The sequence below is a fragment of the Coturnix japonica genome, chromosome 4 (assembly GCF_054131305.1).
Source record: "Coturnix japonica strain WE chromosome 4, WE-NBRP24, whole genome shotgun sequence".
NCBI lineage: Eukaryota > Metazoa > Chordata > Aves > Galliformes > Phasianidae > Coturnix > Coturnix japonica.
Window position 1 is genome coordinate 36,131,676 of NC_140666.1, and position 14,888 is coordinate 36,146,563.

Genomic DNA, 14,888 nt, shown 5'->3' on the forward strand with positions numbered 1-14,888 from the left:
TGCTTTAAATACAGAGCAGAAAACTGCATATTTGAAAATCTGAGAATTACATCACTTTTTATGAACACTGTGCAATCATATCCCAGTTTGTGAAGCTTTGTTTTTATTTATAACATGGAGTGACAAGTGAAAACCAGTTCTTCAAAGCTGGGCACCAAAATTGTCCTGCAAACTCTTAATTACTCTCTATCAGACAAGTACCAGTGCATATAGTTGGAAACGCTGGTATAGGGGTGGAGGTAGAAACCTCATCTGCTCATCTTCTTTTCAAGATGAGATGAGTAGTTTTCTAACATATAACAATCTTTGATACTCCCTCAGATACTGCAAGACCCAATAACCCTGATGACGAGCTACCACACTCCCTTCTTAATTCAGACTTTCAACTGTGAAAAAAGAAGTTGAAGACCTGAACTTCAGTTCAGAGAGAGATGATGAGTTCTTCTAATGATCTTCTTTCAGAGTGCTGCTGAAAGGACATGTATCTATAATGGTGGAATGGCCCAATCAGGTGTGTTGCCTCTTCTGTCTGGATGCTGACCAGACTTGGGAAACAGGGGAACTACGAAGAAAGGCAGACTCAAGGAAATAAATCAGTGTTATGCAGCAGAACGGCCATCCAGGTGAGAAACTGTTCTAAAAAAATATGTGATTCTAGATTAAAAAAAAAATGTCCGAGGGATTTATGCATTTGGTCTGAACATGTGTATGCACTTCTGCTACTAATCAAGATACTCAATACCTTAAGAAAAATCTTATTCCATTTACTTTAGGGCACATGCCCTAGAACACCCAGTGTAGCCTCCAGGGGTGGAGACAAAGGTGAAACATGACTTTGAACAGCACAGGCTTCATAAACCAAAGGAAGAAAAGGCAAATCTAGCACTCAGGGAAAGAGGCCATATTAAGGCACAGAGATACCACAGCACACTGAGAGACAGAGCAGCACAGAGTTTAAATACTGAGAGGATTAAGACCTGAGAGAGCAGTCTGGCCTTTGTTCAGACTGGGGAACACATTCAGATCGAATGGATACATTCTGTACAATGAGCATCCTCACATGGAAGTTTTCTTCTCATCTGGCAATTTTCACCACTTATAAAGATATAATATTAAAAAGAAATAAATGAACATCAGTTTGTAAGAAGAACAAACAAAAGCAAAAAAACAAACAAAAGAGCAAACAAACAACCACCACCAAAAACAATAATACCCAGGGGCACCAACACATGGTATGGTCATTCCTGATAACGTCCTGAGGATAGCCAGTTGGTTGGTGTTGTCTCCTAGCCTCAAGCCAAGAGGAACACAATCCTTTATTATGCAGGCATACACATGAATTTAAATGGACGTGTTCCACTTTTTCACTCCCTTGGTTTATCTTTCTCCTCTGCTGTCCTTAAATGGAGGAAAAAGTGGCTTTGCTACTTGCAGATCTTAAAAGAAAAAAGAATAAAAATCAGAGCCAGGAGATAAAAGCTACTTGGACATGCTCCAGGAGTGATTTACATGAAGCCCTTTCGTTCCTTTCTTATGGCATTTCTTGACCTTTCAAAACAACATACAAACATTGCGAAAAATCTTTACCCTCTACCATCATCACCAGATACAAAAAATTTTATACAGAATTCTCAAATGAAGAGGAGTTGAAAATACTATTATTGTAATGCCTTTTTTTCCCTATTAAACAATTAAAAAGCAGGGGGTTTTTTTTTGTTTGTTTTTGTTTTTTCAAGCTTAAATCAGTCTCTTATTCTAAAGATACAGAATATTGCATCTGTGTTGAGAAGTGAAAAAATAATATGCTGTGCACTGGAAGTGCACACAGCACAGCAAGGGAACGCATCAGGTAACACTGTCAATAAAAGCTCAGGTAACTCCACAAACAAATGAGTTCTTTAGCTGTCCTACAGACTGAGCTCTGCACCCAGCTGCCAAATTTAGGTGCAGAGTCAGGCTGACCTTTGTTGCTCTTTCTGCTTTTAAAATATTCTTTCTATTTCTGTTCCTGCCCCACACAGCTGAATTCCCTGTCCTGCAAATGCTTTTCAATCAAACTGATAGAACCCAACTAGTGCAATAGTTAAGCAATACCAATGACCTTCTCTCCCCTGCAATCAGCCAGAAATCCAGTAGCCCTAACTACATTTACATATTTGATAATTTCCTTTGACCTTTACCTTTGCTGCTGCACCCTCCTGACCTGGCAGCACGTACCTGACAAATGCGAATCTTGTCATAGTCCAATGCCCCAAAACAAAGAGAGAAGACATGGAGGGTCTCTGTGATAATTTTACAGCACTAAATGAAGAGAAATTACAACCTGTGAGCAAGAGCCACATCACAAGCCACAGGCAGACAACCCAACTGGGCTACATCTTGGGTGGAATTCAGGTTATGGCCATGCTCGTCTCATTGTACAGGCAAATTTGTACACTGTGGAGCTGTAACTTCTTAAAGATTATTTTTCCTTCTGTTCATTTGTGGAGTAAGGACATAACCCTCATCTCCTCTCATAGTTATCTCACATGGTCATAGTGCAGCTAATGATTTTCAAGTCAGGGATGGGTACACTGAAAAGTCTCTCAATTCAATTAATTAGCGCCACAATAGCTTTGTGGGGTTTTTTCCCCCACTTTTGGATTTCTCCTAGAGCACCCAACTAGACTATGTGAAATATACTGCATTGTATCACAGTACAAAGTTAGTATACAGCAGTAATCTTCTTCACACAGATTTTTATAAAAGTAGAGACAACCAATCCCCAGAAAAAAAAAATATAAAAATCAGCGGAGACCAACAATTCAAATAGCTTTGAAGTATCTGGACCGTGATCTGCTCTGCTATTGATTCAAACATGGTCTGCTATTCATTGCAAACTAAACTGGATGAAGCTCAGAACAACAGTACAGCGTATAGCAGTGAACATTGCTCTGGCAGCAGATGAACTAAATGACCTAAGACACCTTTTTCCCTTTTTTCTTCTATTTTTTTTTACTTAATACAGAAGCAGCTTAACAAAATTGGAGAGAATTATTGCATACATGGATGTACCATCATGAAGCCACAGAGATGCTCTTCAGAGTGTACCTTTAATCAGCTGATGTACAAAACCCTCAATGAACTATATTCATGCCAAGTGAGACAGCTTCCCACACCAGATATGCAATAATGCAGTACTGGACAGGCTTCTTGCAGAAAGAAGTCATTTTTTCCACAACTTCTGGGTGCAAAAAATGGCAAAATAGTGAAACTTTTTCAAAATAAAACAGAACAGAAAAAGAAAAAAACCCAGAGCAATAACTGTGCTACCTAAAAGGTCAGGGTACAGTATTCAACCCTGAAGGCCTGACAGTGTTACCTCAGGTACACATGGCAATAAAAGTGGCTATGAAGTTTACCCCTATGCAATGCCCCTCTACAGCCTCAGACAGTGACTGCCAAGTTTTGGAAGAGCTAAAACTTCATTCAAGCTACTTCATTTAACGCCGGGACAAGAATCCAACACCTGTATCAGACACGTGAAAACGGAAAGGACATTAACAGAAGAAATATATTTCCAAAGCAAATCAGCACAAGTTGAATGATTTCATTGTTTCAGCACCACCTTAAAATAGATAAAATCCTAATTCATAAATTCTCAGCTCACTGAAAAATAATGCAAAAAATGCCAAGTGAAACTAGTGAGAATAAAACCACTGGAATTTCTTGCTGATGATTGCAGGACATGTGCAAGAAGCTGCCAGTGTCAAGACAAATACCCTTTTCTTTGCATAACAAGGAGGATAAAATAGAAGCATAGCAAGCAAGTAGACTTAAAACATTCACTGTAAATAGAGATACTGGGATAAGATTTCATTTTTCACTGGATCTGCATTTCAATATATCTTAAAACTGAATACATATTGTAACACAATGGTAAGTAAAGCAACTATTGGCACTATTTAACACTTCTCAATTTTAAACTCCCAGAGCTCTTTAGAAGACACATAAAACTGGCATTTATTTTACCAAAGAAGCAGAAATAACAAACTTTAAAATAAAATAAAACTTTAAAAACACCTGCTCAAGTGATGAGCATCAATGCACAATTCCATCTAGTTGTAACGCATCATGATTCAAAATACACACCAGAAAGCAAGCTTTCTTAATCCTAAGCATTTTGCTTAGACTTGGTCTGTCCCACAGTTGTAGAAAAGGGGCTAGAACTCAGGAGGGCCAAGAACAGATATGGAATATTCCTAAATCTTCAATGCAAAGCAGATGTTGTCAGGGTACACCAGCCATCCTGATCTCTCAGACAAACTGACAAATTATATGCCACGGAGAGACTTCAATCCCTGCATCCGTGGGAAGATGATAACCAGGGATGACCTGCAGCACATTTCAGTAAGGACTGTGGGATAAGATGCTGAGTGCATCTCCATTGGAGTCTACCTACAAGCAATGAGCCCCTGGCATTACATCCATTCAGTAAGAACACTTTTCACTAATGCAAAAGGCAATAGTTATGTTTATTTTTATACAAATACTGTTTTGCACTTTAAAGTGCAGACAAATAATCATTAGTTATTACTTCCCCCAAGTACTATTACTGGCAATAGTCAGTAATAGGCTGTATGAAGCCACCTTCAGGCCTCTGAAAGACAAGACTGTCTAGAAAAAGCTAGCATTGGTTTCCCAATGGCAAACCACACCTGATAAACCTGATAGTCTCCTATGATAAAACAACTGGCTATGTGGACAGTTTTCTTAATGCCCAGTCTGAGCCTTGGGAGCTGGTAACTGTTGCCCCCGAGTTTTACCATCTGACCCTACTGAGAAAAGTTCAGTGTTTTCCTAAGTCCTCTTCAAGTACCCACAGGCTATTATTTGATCTGACTCCAGCCTCCTCTCACCAGACTAAACAGGCTCAGTTCTGTCAGTACTTCTTTGCAGGTCATGAACCCTAAAACCTTAATTATCTTAGCAGCCTTCCTCCAGACCCTCTATGAATACTCAGCGGTGAACTGCAAACTACTACAGTATTCTACATGCAGACCACAACTGGCCCTAAATACAGGGGATATGCTAAACGTGCTCTTCAGCGCAGTACATACTTCACCTTATTTGAGACGAGTTTCAAAATCAAGCAAACAGAATTAATAAACACAAAAACAATCCATGTTTGCTGATACTATACTAGTCCAATGACTTTCCATTCCCTGAAATCAAGTGAAACATTGCTAAATCATTCATGCTTCTTCTGATCACTTAATTTAAAGCCTTATCTTACCACTGAAATTCTAAGTTATTTGTATATGCTGAAATGCCCATCAGCTTCATGAATCAACTTAGAAAAGGAAGACTTTCCCATATGTCTCTTAAATTGGACTTGTGTACTGGTTTTTGCAATCAAGAAGACAAGGGTAACTAGTGGGTCAACTTGTACTGACTTCAAAAGCTTTCAGTATGAAGAATCAGGCATTTTGTTATGCTAATTGTTCTGATTTGCTAGAAATAAACATGCCCTAAAACAGCTTAAATAAAACCCTCAGAGGCAGGGAAACAGTTGGTGAGCCCTGAAGGTTCTGCTACAGACACAACAAGTAACATCTGACGTTCCCTGGGGTGCTGTGCTTGATGCTTTATTTTGCTGCTATTTTTTCAAGCTGCTGTTTTATATAAGACAATGTCAATGCGCCTTGAATCAATGTAAAGTGATCCTGCATTAAAAAATAATAATCAAAAAGCAGCTGATATTTGTCAAAGTGGAACTCAGAAGTCCCGCGTTACAGAATTTCCCAACTAAAGGCTCATTTTCACAGAAATTTTAAACAATGAGAAAGATAAAATGACAGCACTAAACAATCTAAAGTTGTAATATGCATCTGCTGTTCCTTCTGTTCAATCGTTGGGAATATGATGCCTACCTGAAAGAACCTACTTACAGAGCACACCCAACTCCTCAGAAGTTCTCAGGATAGTTAGGGCTGGAACGGACCTTGAAGACCTAGTTCCAGCCTCCCTTTAATGTGCTGGAACACCCTCCCATTGAATGCCCCTCTTGACCAGGCTGCTTAAAGCCCCATTCAACCTGGCCTTGCAGGGATGGGGCACCCACAGCTTCTCTGGGCAGTTTGTTTCAGTGCCTCACCATCCTCACTGTGAAGAACTACTTCTTTATACATGGTCTAAATCTACCTCTTTTAGTTTACAGTTATTATCCCTTGTTCTATCACTACACACCCTTGTAAAAAGTTCCGGATTTCTTGTACGCCCACTTTAAGTCCTGCTATAAGTTCTCAGCCTGTCTTCATAGGAGAGATGCTTCACCCTTCTGAAGCCTTCACAAAATCCAAATAAAAAATAATTCGATCCAAAGTCTGCATGTGCAATGAACTGTTATTTCACAACATATCCCAGCTTATGAAAGCCTCCCAGATCTGCTCTGGTACTCTTATAGAAATCCATACCTTTGCAGAAAGCTGCGTCTTTTTTCTACACTTTAATTAAAATAAAGCTTCACCCTAACCAGTCACAATTATTTCCGCATTTTTAAGGGGGAATAAAAGAAATAAAAACGCACAAAAAGTAGTGGACTTCAGTCTGGCTATATGGCTTACCATGCCATCTACAGCTTACACCTAAGAAAGTCTTATTTTGGGGCAGACACTTCTCTGTTTAGTTATCTGGGATTCTACAGAAGTTCTCACTGTTGCCCAAAGCCTTCTAACGAGCCATTTAGAGACAAAGCAACAAAAACTTCCTCTCAGTTTTCACTCCTACCTCTACTATCAAGGCATTCCAAGCAAGGATGAAAGTGCTTAACAACTCCCTACAATCGAGGGATGGACACTTAGAAAGTTCTGGCAACAGCTGCCCCCAAAGACAGCAGTCCAGCTCCATACAAGTACTTCCCTGAACAGCCCTCCAAGTTAAGAAAAAAATACACATATATGTAGGACAACTGGTTCCCGAGCCACTGGACTGGCTTTGGCATGAGCTAGTTCAGAGTCTTCTCAGACAGTCCTTCACTGTACTGCATCCTAAAGCCCAATGGGTCATTCTTGGAATGGGAATAGCAGTAAGGTCTTCTGGCCTTCAACTTATGCTAGAATTGTACAATCCATTTTTCTTTATTTTCCGTTTTTCTACCACTTTTCTTAATAGAAGTTCTATCTGTGTGGTTTCAATTATATCTAAGATATAGTGGCAAACAAAATTAATTATGAGGCATCAAAGAGGAAATTAGAATAAACAATGAAAAGAGTAAGTATAACCCACAACAAGCAGCTGTGCTGAGTGTTGAACTGTTGTAAAATTAGGTAATAATAGAGAGGGTTCATCAAAGGCAGTTTTGGAATTAAATGCATACAAGATATTACTTCATATCCTTGTGAAGAAATAAACATGCATTAATTTCAACTAATAACCCAAAAATTGTTACATGTTGTTTGTAGTAGGAAACTGGTGTATTTCAAGAAGCATTGTGACCAAAAATCCAAAGGAACTGAGTAGTACAAAGGCCATGGATTTGGGACTGATAAGAAAGGATATCTGCAATATACCTGGAATTGAACCACTGAAAGAAGAGCAAAAGGACCTAGGTTACTATGGAAATGCAAAAATAACTACACCTCACAAAGACGATACAGCTGGAATTAAGGCAAATGGGAGTCAGACAACCTTTCTAGTGAAGACAGAGACTTATCAACGTAATAGTTCAAGGCACCACGGTAAAATATTACTTATGAAATGTTAGTACCTGGAGCAGAACTTATATACCTCCACTATACATCCCTTCTTGGACAAGAAGGGAAAGGAACATACGCTTCTGAAATATAATATGTACTCCAAACATATTAGCAGCACAACTACTGCAACAGAATATGAGCTTTTAAACTGTAACATGAGGATGCAAATGCAAACATTCATTTTAAATCCCCATCTCCTCTGGAACCTACCTTGCATCTTACAAGACTGTGAGCACAAAACTCAGAGATCACTGGGTGCATCACTTAGTTAAACTATTTGAGAATTAAATCAGCTTTCCCACAAAAGAGAACAGGTAAGGAAAACTGTAGAAAGCTGGTTTAGATGCATTTGAAATACATTACTTCAATTTCTTACAAGTGATTTTGTGCAATATTTAATATGAAATTTAAACCATGCAGGAACGATGCTCTACTAGGCTGAGATGAGAGCGATTTGCTCTGCTTCTCTACCATCTCAAATCGATCAGGGTACCATTCTGTCTTACCTCAGTGAAGACTTAGTGATGAACTGCATTCACAGCTCACCTTTATACATTTGTACTAAACATGGTAGTTTTTACATTCTTCTGTAAATGTAGGTAGAAGATCTGTACCTAAGCTGAACCTGCTAACCCACAAAGACCGTTTCTTCCAAATGAGTGCTCTATTTATTTTAACACACCAAATTGGTTGTTACAAAGTTTTGTTTTGACTGGACAGATGGAAATGAGTTTTACCAAGATATGCCCTAGACATGACATTATTCTTCGGAAGAAAGAATAATAACTTCTGTTCAAAATGTGATGTCTTGATTACACATCAAGCTTATCAACTGTGAGGTAGGAGATCTAAATTCAAGTAGAACACTGGAGAAAACTGGTATAAAAGGGCATAACATCTTCAGACAAGGTCCAACTCCACTGAAGTAATACCCAGGATAAGGGCCTGACCTCAAGCACTGGCTGTCTGCTGCTAAAAGCCTGCAAGTGTCCTGACAGTGTTTTAGCTTTCAGAAAAAAGAATAGAACTGAAATGTTCAATATTAAAATTCTATTTCAGTAAAAACATCTTTATTCTAGGTCCTCCTAGAATAAAGAATGATTTCCAAGTGGTGGACAAGTCTCTGCATTATATTCTCAACAGACCGGTGGTTTACAAATGAGTCTATCTTGTAGTACAAAGTAGGTTCCTGAGCCAGAAAGGCCTTCCACTATCTGTAGAAACTGAGCTCTAAGAGTCAGCAACACAGTACAGCTGTTTTGGAGAAGAGATTTTCTAGTGTAAAACATAAGCCAGTGCATCCTTCTTGTGAAAGATACATGCCCCAATTCCAAGAGACTTGAATGAGTTGTCAACAGTTGGTGATATTATTGCTAGAGAATAACAGGAACATATATGTCAGGATGTCTACTATTATGTCCGAAATCGTCTGCGTGATTTGTACACAGCTCAGAGTTTCTTAATAAATAGCACACAGAAGAAACTGAAAACGAGGCAAGAATGTAATCCATTCAACCTTTACCTAGAATATGTACAGAGTCCAGAAGGACTTGAATTAAACACAATTAAGCAATATATCAAATCTAATAAGTGCACTTAGCTTAAGATTTCCCACTGACATTCGAATATCCAGATGTTTATTCCTTCCCATTTTTTTCTTTATGCTCCTTTCAGTATCAGGAAAAAGGAAGAAATTTCTTCCTATTTCCCCTTTGCTCTGAAGAAGTGATATAGCTGTTTAAACACTACATTGCTAAAAACACAGTGAAAAGTTGCTTAAAACAATCCGGGAAGTCAGTTGTGATCTCAGAATATTCTATCAGGTAAAGCAAGCAAACAAGAAAACCCCACCAGAAATACTAACAAGGTGTTTGATCTTAGATTCCCCCCTTATATTTGCTCCACATTTAACTGTATATTAGTGTTTTACACTTTCTGTCTTAGAAAGTAATTCAGAAAAGTACAAACTGAAAACAGTGCATGTGATAGAGTTAATATAACTCCACCCACTGGCTGACTCTGGAATGTCAATTTCAGTGATACTGCCCAAGTAAATCCTGGTTCCTTCCTTTTCAGTCTAATGATTAAACGCTGTCAGTAAAAACTGCCCACTCACTGAGAGATCGTAAGAGAAATATTATACCAGTCTGTTTCTTACTAGAACCTTTAAATACTGGGAGTTCCCAGCAGAAGTGACTGCAGACGTGACTAAGAACATATATATGCCAGATTTCACCCACAGACATTTAAGACATTAATGCTCTAATATAATAAAGTCTGTATTAAACCTAAACACAGCCTGCTCCCAGTGGGTATAAATTCAAACTTTCCACTTCTCTATAAGTGAAACATCAATTCTAACAGTCTAACAGTTAGATTAAGCACCATTAGCAGAGCATACATTTTAGACTCCCTTCAGCTATAACAGTACTTACGTGTACACACATGCATACTGTCCACCTGACAGAACACTGTATTACTAAGGAATGTAGACAAGTGCAAGTGCTCTCAGTTCACTTCTTTCATTTATTTTTTTCTCCCAATTTTAAGTACAAGATACTGTCAGGAAAAAATAAAAGGCTTTAAAAGCCTATTATTTTTAAGGCTGTATCAGATATAGTTCAGTTAGTTCAGTACAGATACATATTTTTATGATGTTAATGAAGTGACACAAATGTGAATAAATTGGTATGAACATGTTTTGGTACATTTATAAAATGACAGCATCTAAAAGTTTTAAGGCATAGTTTCTTTTGACTTATCCCATAGTCATTAATTTGAAGACCACTGAAATCTGTGCAGAACACAGATAATTAGATACTATGGTGACAGAACAAACTGAGTTGTCTTATGACCATGAGCCTGTGTAGATAGATACTTCCAATTGTTCCTTGACTTGCTACTAAAGCTTACCAATTCTGTGCAGTAGGCCAGTCAGCATACTTTAAAAAACAGTAAGGAGTTGAATATTATTAAACACCTACCTGAGAGCTTCATGAGGAGCTCAGACGCTGCCTTGACTGATATGTCCTGCCTCATCATATTTGCCTGTGCTTCCTGTGGCTTGAGTTTCTCCTTAGGTGCACTGGGAGCTGAGGCTTCAGATTCCTGGCCGAACACGTAGCTGGACTGAGACAAGGTTGAACTTGCAGCTTCTTCATCCTTAGGCTCATCTTTCACTTTAAACTTTGGAGTCAAGGGCTCTTTTTGATTTGCAGCTGTCAGAAGAAGGAAACAAGCTAGACTTAACAATGTGCCTAATAAATAATCATAGAACAAGTAGAAGCAAGAAGAAACAACAACCTAAAAAATGCTAGAGCGGGTACTGGAAGCAAGAATGTTAAACTGCATTCATAGATGTTTCATTCAAAAGGTAAACACCTGCATCTTTCATACCAAGGGACAGTTCTGATACACAAAAAACTGCAAGTTACCAGAGTTCAAGAAAATATTCAACATCTCTTTCCTTTGTCCCTACTCCCACAAAAAGCATCCCACAATGCCACTGGTTTGTACATCTTTTATAGGCCAGACGGATGTTCAAATACCATCACACTTAAGGGCAAATTTGGCAAAGCCCACGGGTACTACATACTGAGACCTTAAGAGTGCAAAAAAGAGACAAGAGATGATGGAAAATGGGTAAGAAAAGTAAGAGGAGTATAAAAAGAACTACAAAATCATATATCCTAAAAGTTGGTATCTTAGTTAAGAACAAAGGGATATTTATTAGACAACTCTGCACTGGTCGATGCTATCAGAGAAAACTGTTTCAAGTTCTACATCTGTTAAAAAAAAGACAGGAAGTTTAAAATGATCCTTTCAAATACTGCATGGAAGCAGCTTCTCAAAAAAGAATACAGAAATCTTGGGGGTGTTTAAAATCTGCACATCCAGTTCTGTTGTTCTCAAGCAGTCTTTCAGAGACCCCTAAGTAGTGATGGATCCTTTGTGCTACACTTGGCCAAAGGGATAGAACTAATAACACCCCTTAGATAACACTTCCAGAACCATGCAAAATAAATTCATCAGCCAACTGTATGGCCAACAGGAAGCTAAATAAGTTGCATTATTTTTCACCACTTTTTATTTTAATTCTTTATTTCTGACCATGAAGAGACACTTCCTCTCCTGCCAGTTGTTAGTAGCTTTTTCTTGCATGAAAGTCCACTTTAAATTCCCAGAAACACAGGGCAGATGCCTCCTTCAGTGCTCTAAACTGATGAGCTTACATCTTTCTCACTCTAAACTTTCATCTCCACAAATACTAAAGACAGAACATCAGCCCCCTTTTGTTCTCTTAGCTCTCTCACCATCCACTTTGCAACCTTTCTCTTCTCTCCTATGTATTTCCCTACTTCCACACGATATTCCATTGCCTACCTTTACGACTCCTATCAAATGTCACTCAGACCACACAGATAGGAAGCATCCCACAACACATTTTACTGGACATAGCAGGATATTAGAAGTCAACATCCATTGCCTGCTGCAGGAAGCTGTTTTACAAAGCTGTGACACAAACAGTAAAAGCATACTATGCAAATGGCATACTATGGGGACAGTAACAGCCAACAGAAGGTGCAGGGTACCGACAGGTCATACCCACTCATATTCTGGCAAAGGTCACTGGTTTAAGCCCTTGATGTATTTCCTCTTCCACTTCACTGTTTCCGATCTACTCTCTGGCTTCTCAGTTTCCTGGCTTATTTCCTAAGATACTCTCCATCGCAGCAGTTACCCCAAAATCCGACTCCTAGAATATCTGAAACCAACAGCCCATTTAAAATGCTCACCATCAAGATTAAAGTGGTACAAACTGCATACACATATGCAACACGTGCACACACTGGCACTATTCACTGTTTCAGAAGCAAAATCTCTGTTCAGACACGTAGTTTTTAGTACGAACAATAAGCAGTTTTACCAGCAACAGGAATAATTTTTTTTCCCTAAAAACAAACAAACAAACCCAACCAAGCAGAAATATAAAACATGAAAGGATGTTTCAATTCACCAAAATATAGATGATGGCTCTCAAACCAATCTTAACTTTATTGAGGTACTTCCAAATAAAAAAGCCTACCTGCTTTCTCCGCCACCTTTTTAGCTCAATCTGTTCCAGAGGTTGACCCAATGTGATGAATTCTCACTGAAGAAAAACAAGAACCAACCCTTTTCTGCTTCACTACCTTCCACAGTTCTTCCTCTTTAAAATAAGCCACTCTAACTGCTGCAAATATGAAAAATGCCTCCACCAGGAGCAGAGTGCAGCTCTTACAGAGCATTCCTCATGAACTTCCAGAGAGACTCTGGAGAAAAATCTTGTGAATGAATTCATTTCAAGAAGGCGTTAATTTAAATTGCAGCAGAAAATAAAGGAAGCATGACTCTGAGTCAAGAACTAAAGCATACACACCAAGAACAATCCTTAACCAGTGCAGACCGCTACATTTTTAACCATGAAATGAATTAGGCAGAGGAAGCACTATAGATCTGTGTGGCAGACAATTTTCCTATTTGAAATAGACGTGATACTGAACAGACGTACAGACATAGATCAGAATAAGTTTGCATCCATCCACCATGGTCCACCAAAAGCCACGTAAAGTTTAATGTAAAGCACCTACATGCAAGTAGAACCACTGTAACTATACTTATATCATAGATTTAAACTAGTAACTTTTTTTGGTCAGGCCCTAGTTTGCAGTAACAAAGGCCTTAAAACTAACCCCCACCACCAGAAATAGGGTAGCAAAAGAAACAAAGTGGGCACTCCTGGCAGAAATGAGCATTTATTAAACACTTTTAGCACTGAGCCAAAACTCAAGGGCAGTCTGAACCCAAGCAGATGTCAAGTGGTACCTCCATGCCCTTCATCCCAGGGCTATTCTCGAACTCTAATAGGATGAAGTCAAACACTGAGAGCTCAGAGAACCAACAACTTAAGGTAGCTTATTACAGAGATTAAACAGTTTTGTGACAGTGACCTATCCAAACTAATTCAGGAAAGGTGCAAAGTTTCCTTCCTTTCCCACCTCTTGCATTCCTTTACTTCCTAACCTGTATCAGCACTTCCACTCTGACAGCATACAACACCATGAGCCATTGCTCACTAACAGCTTTGAAACACCATGCAGGAAATCAGAGCTAAAGCTACACTGAGAACAGATCTGCCAGCACAGAATTCATAGCCTAAATGAGCTCTCCACAAAATCCATACATTCAGTTCATTGTAGTACATCTACCAGACTTCACCTATGAGAAACATAAAATGCAGTCAAGCTCCACAGTCCAGAGAAGTTTTAATGATGAATATTTGGCAATGTTAGCTGAGGAAAAAAAAGAAACCCAAAAGTAGCATTCTTATCTGTGTAGATGGTTCTGCCTGTGCTACTTTGCTTTGGACTGAAGACAGAACTAATAAGCTAAAAAAGAGGTTGATTCCTATTTGCTCTGTTAACTGATCATACCAAACCATAACAAAGCAAATAAATCACTATTGCTTTTACCCTACCTTGGATCTAAGAGTTACATACAGAGTTCCTAAAAAATGGGTAACAGCAACAATGATGCATCTGCTGGTTCTATGTGGCAGAACAGTAAACAGATATAGGGAAGAAAAAAAAAAGCACTACAAATAAGGGAAATAAATTGACTGAGGGCAATTTAAAAAACAAACAAATATTAAGAACAACCGTCTGAATGAAAGATCTTCCAAAAAATTGGAACTAGTCAAGGATTGAAGAGATGACGTTGAATTCTATTACAGCATCTTTGAACTACAAAATTATTACTGCCCAGAAGGAACACCATCATCTATCTACATACAAAAATAGATACACGTACATATACTTAATTTGTAGGTAACTTGCGTTCATCCTGAATTGCAGTGAGAACAGACTGAAGGATGCAATGCCTGCAGACTGAAGCAGTAATTTAATTTAGAAATGCACAGCGAGAGGGGTGAACAACACAGAACACCCAGCCAGCAGGCAGCAGTCTCTCGAGGAGGGCAGACAATTCCCCATTCACTCCATTTCATTCCATACCCAGAAAAAATACCAGATCAAAGAAGATTCCAAGTCGACATTTTTTATCTGCCTGGAAATTGGGATCATTTGATTAATTTGACAAAGAAGAAAATTAAAG

General features: G+C 38.7%; 1 protein-coding gene across 18 annotated transcripts in view; it reads right to left on the bottom strand.

The window, feature by feature from the left end:
- Window positions 1-14,888, bottom strand: part of ZNF827 (zinc finger protein 827) — a 102,790-nt gene that overhangs the window by 36,448 nt on the left and 51,454 nt on the right. For all 18 annotated transcript variants that reach the window (XR_014945744.1, XR_014945749.1, XR_014945747.1 and 15 more), the window contains one exon: window positions 10,721-10,954. Coding sequence is in view for 12 of the 18 variants with exons in the window: in XM_085546446.1 (XP_085402572.1) it covers window positions 10,721-10,954 (234 nt within the window). In the remaining 6 variants the exon portion in view is untranslated. The remainder of the gene's footprint in view (window positions 1-10,720; window positions 10,955-14,888) is intronic.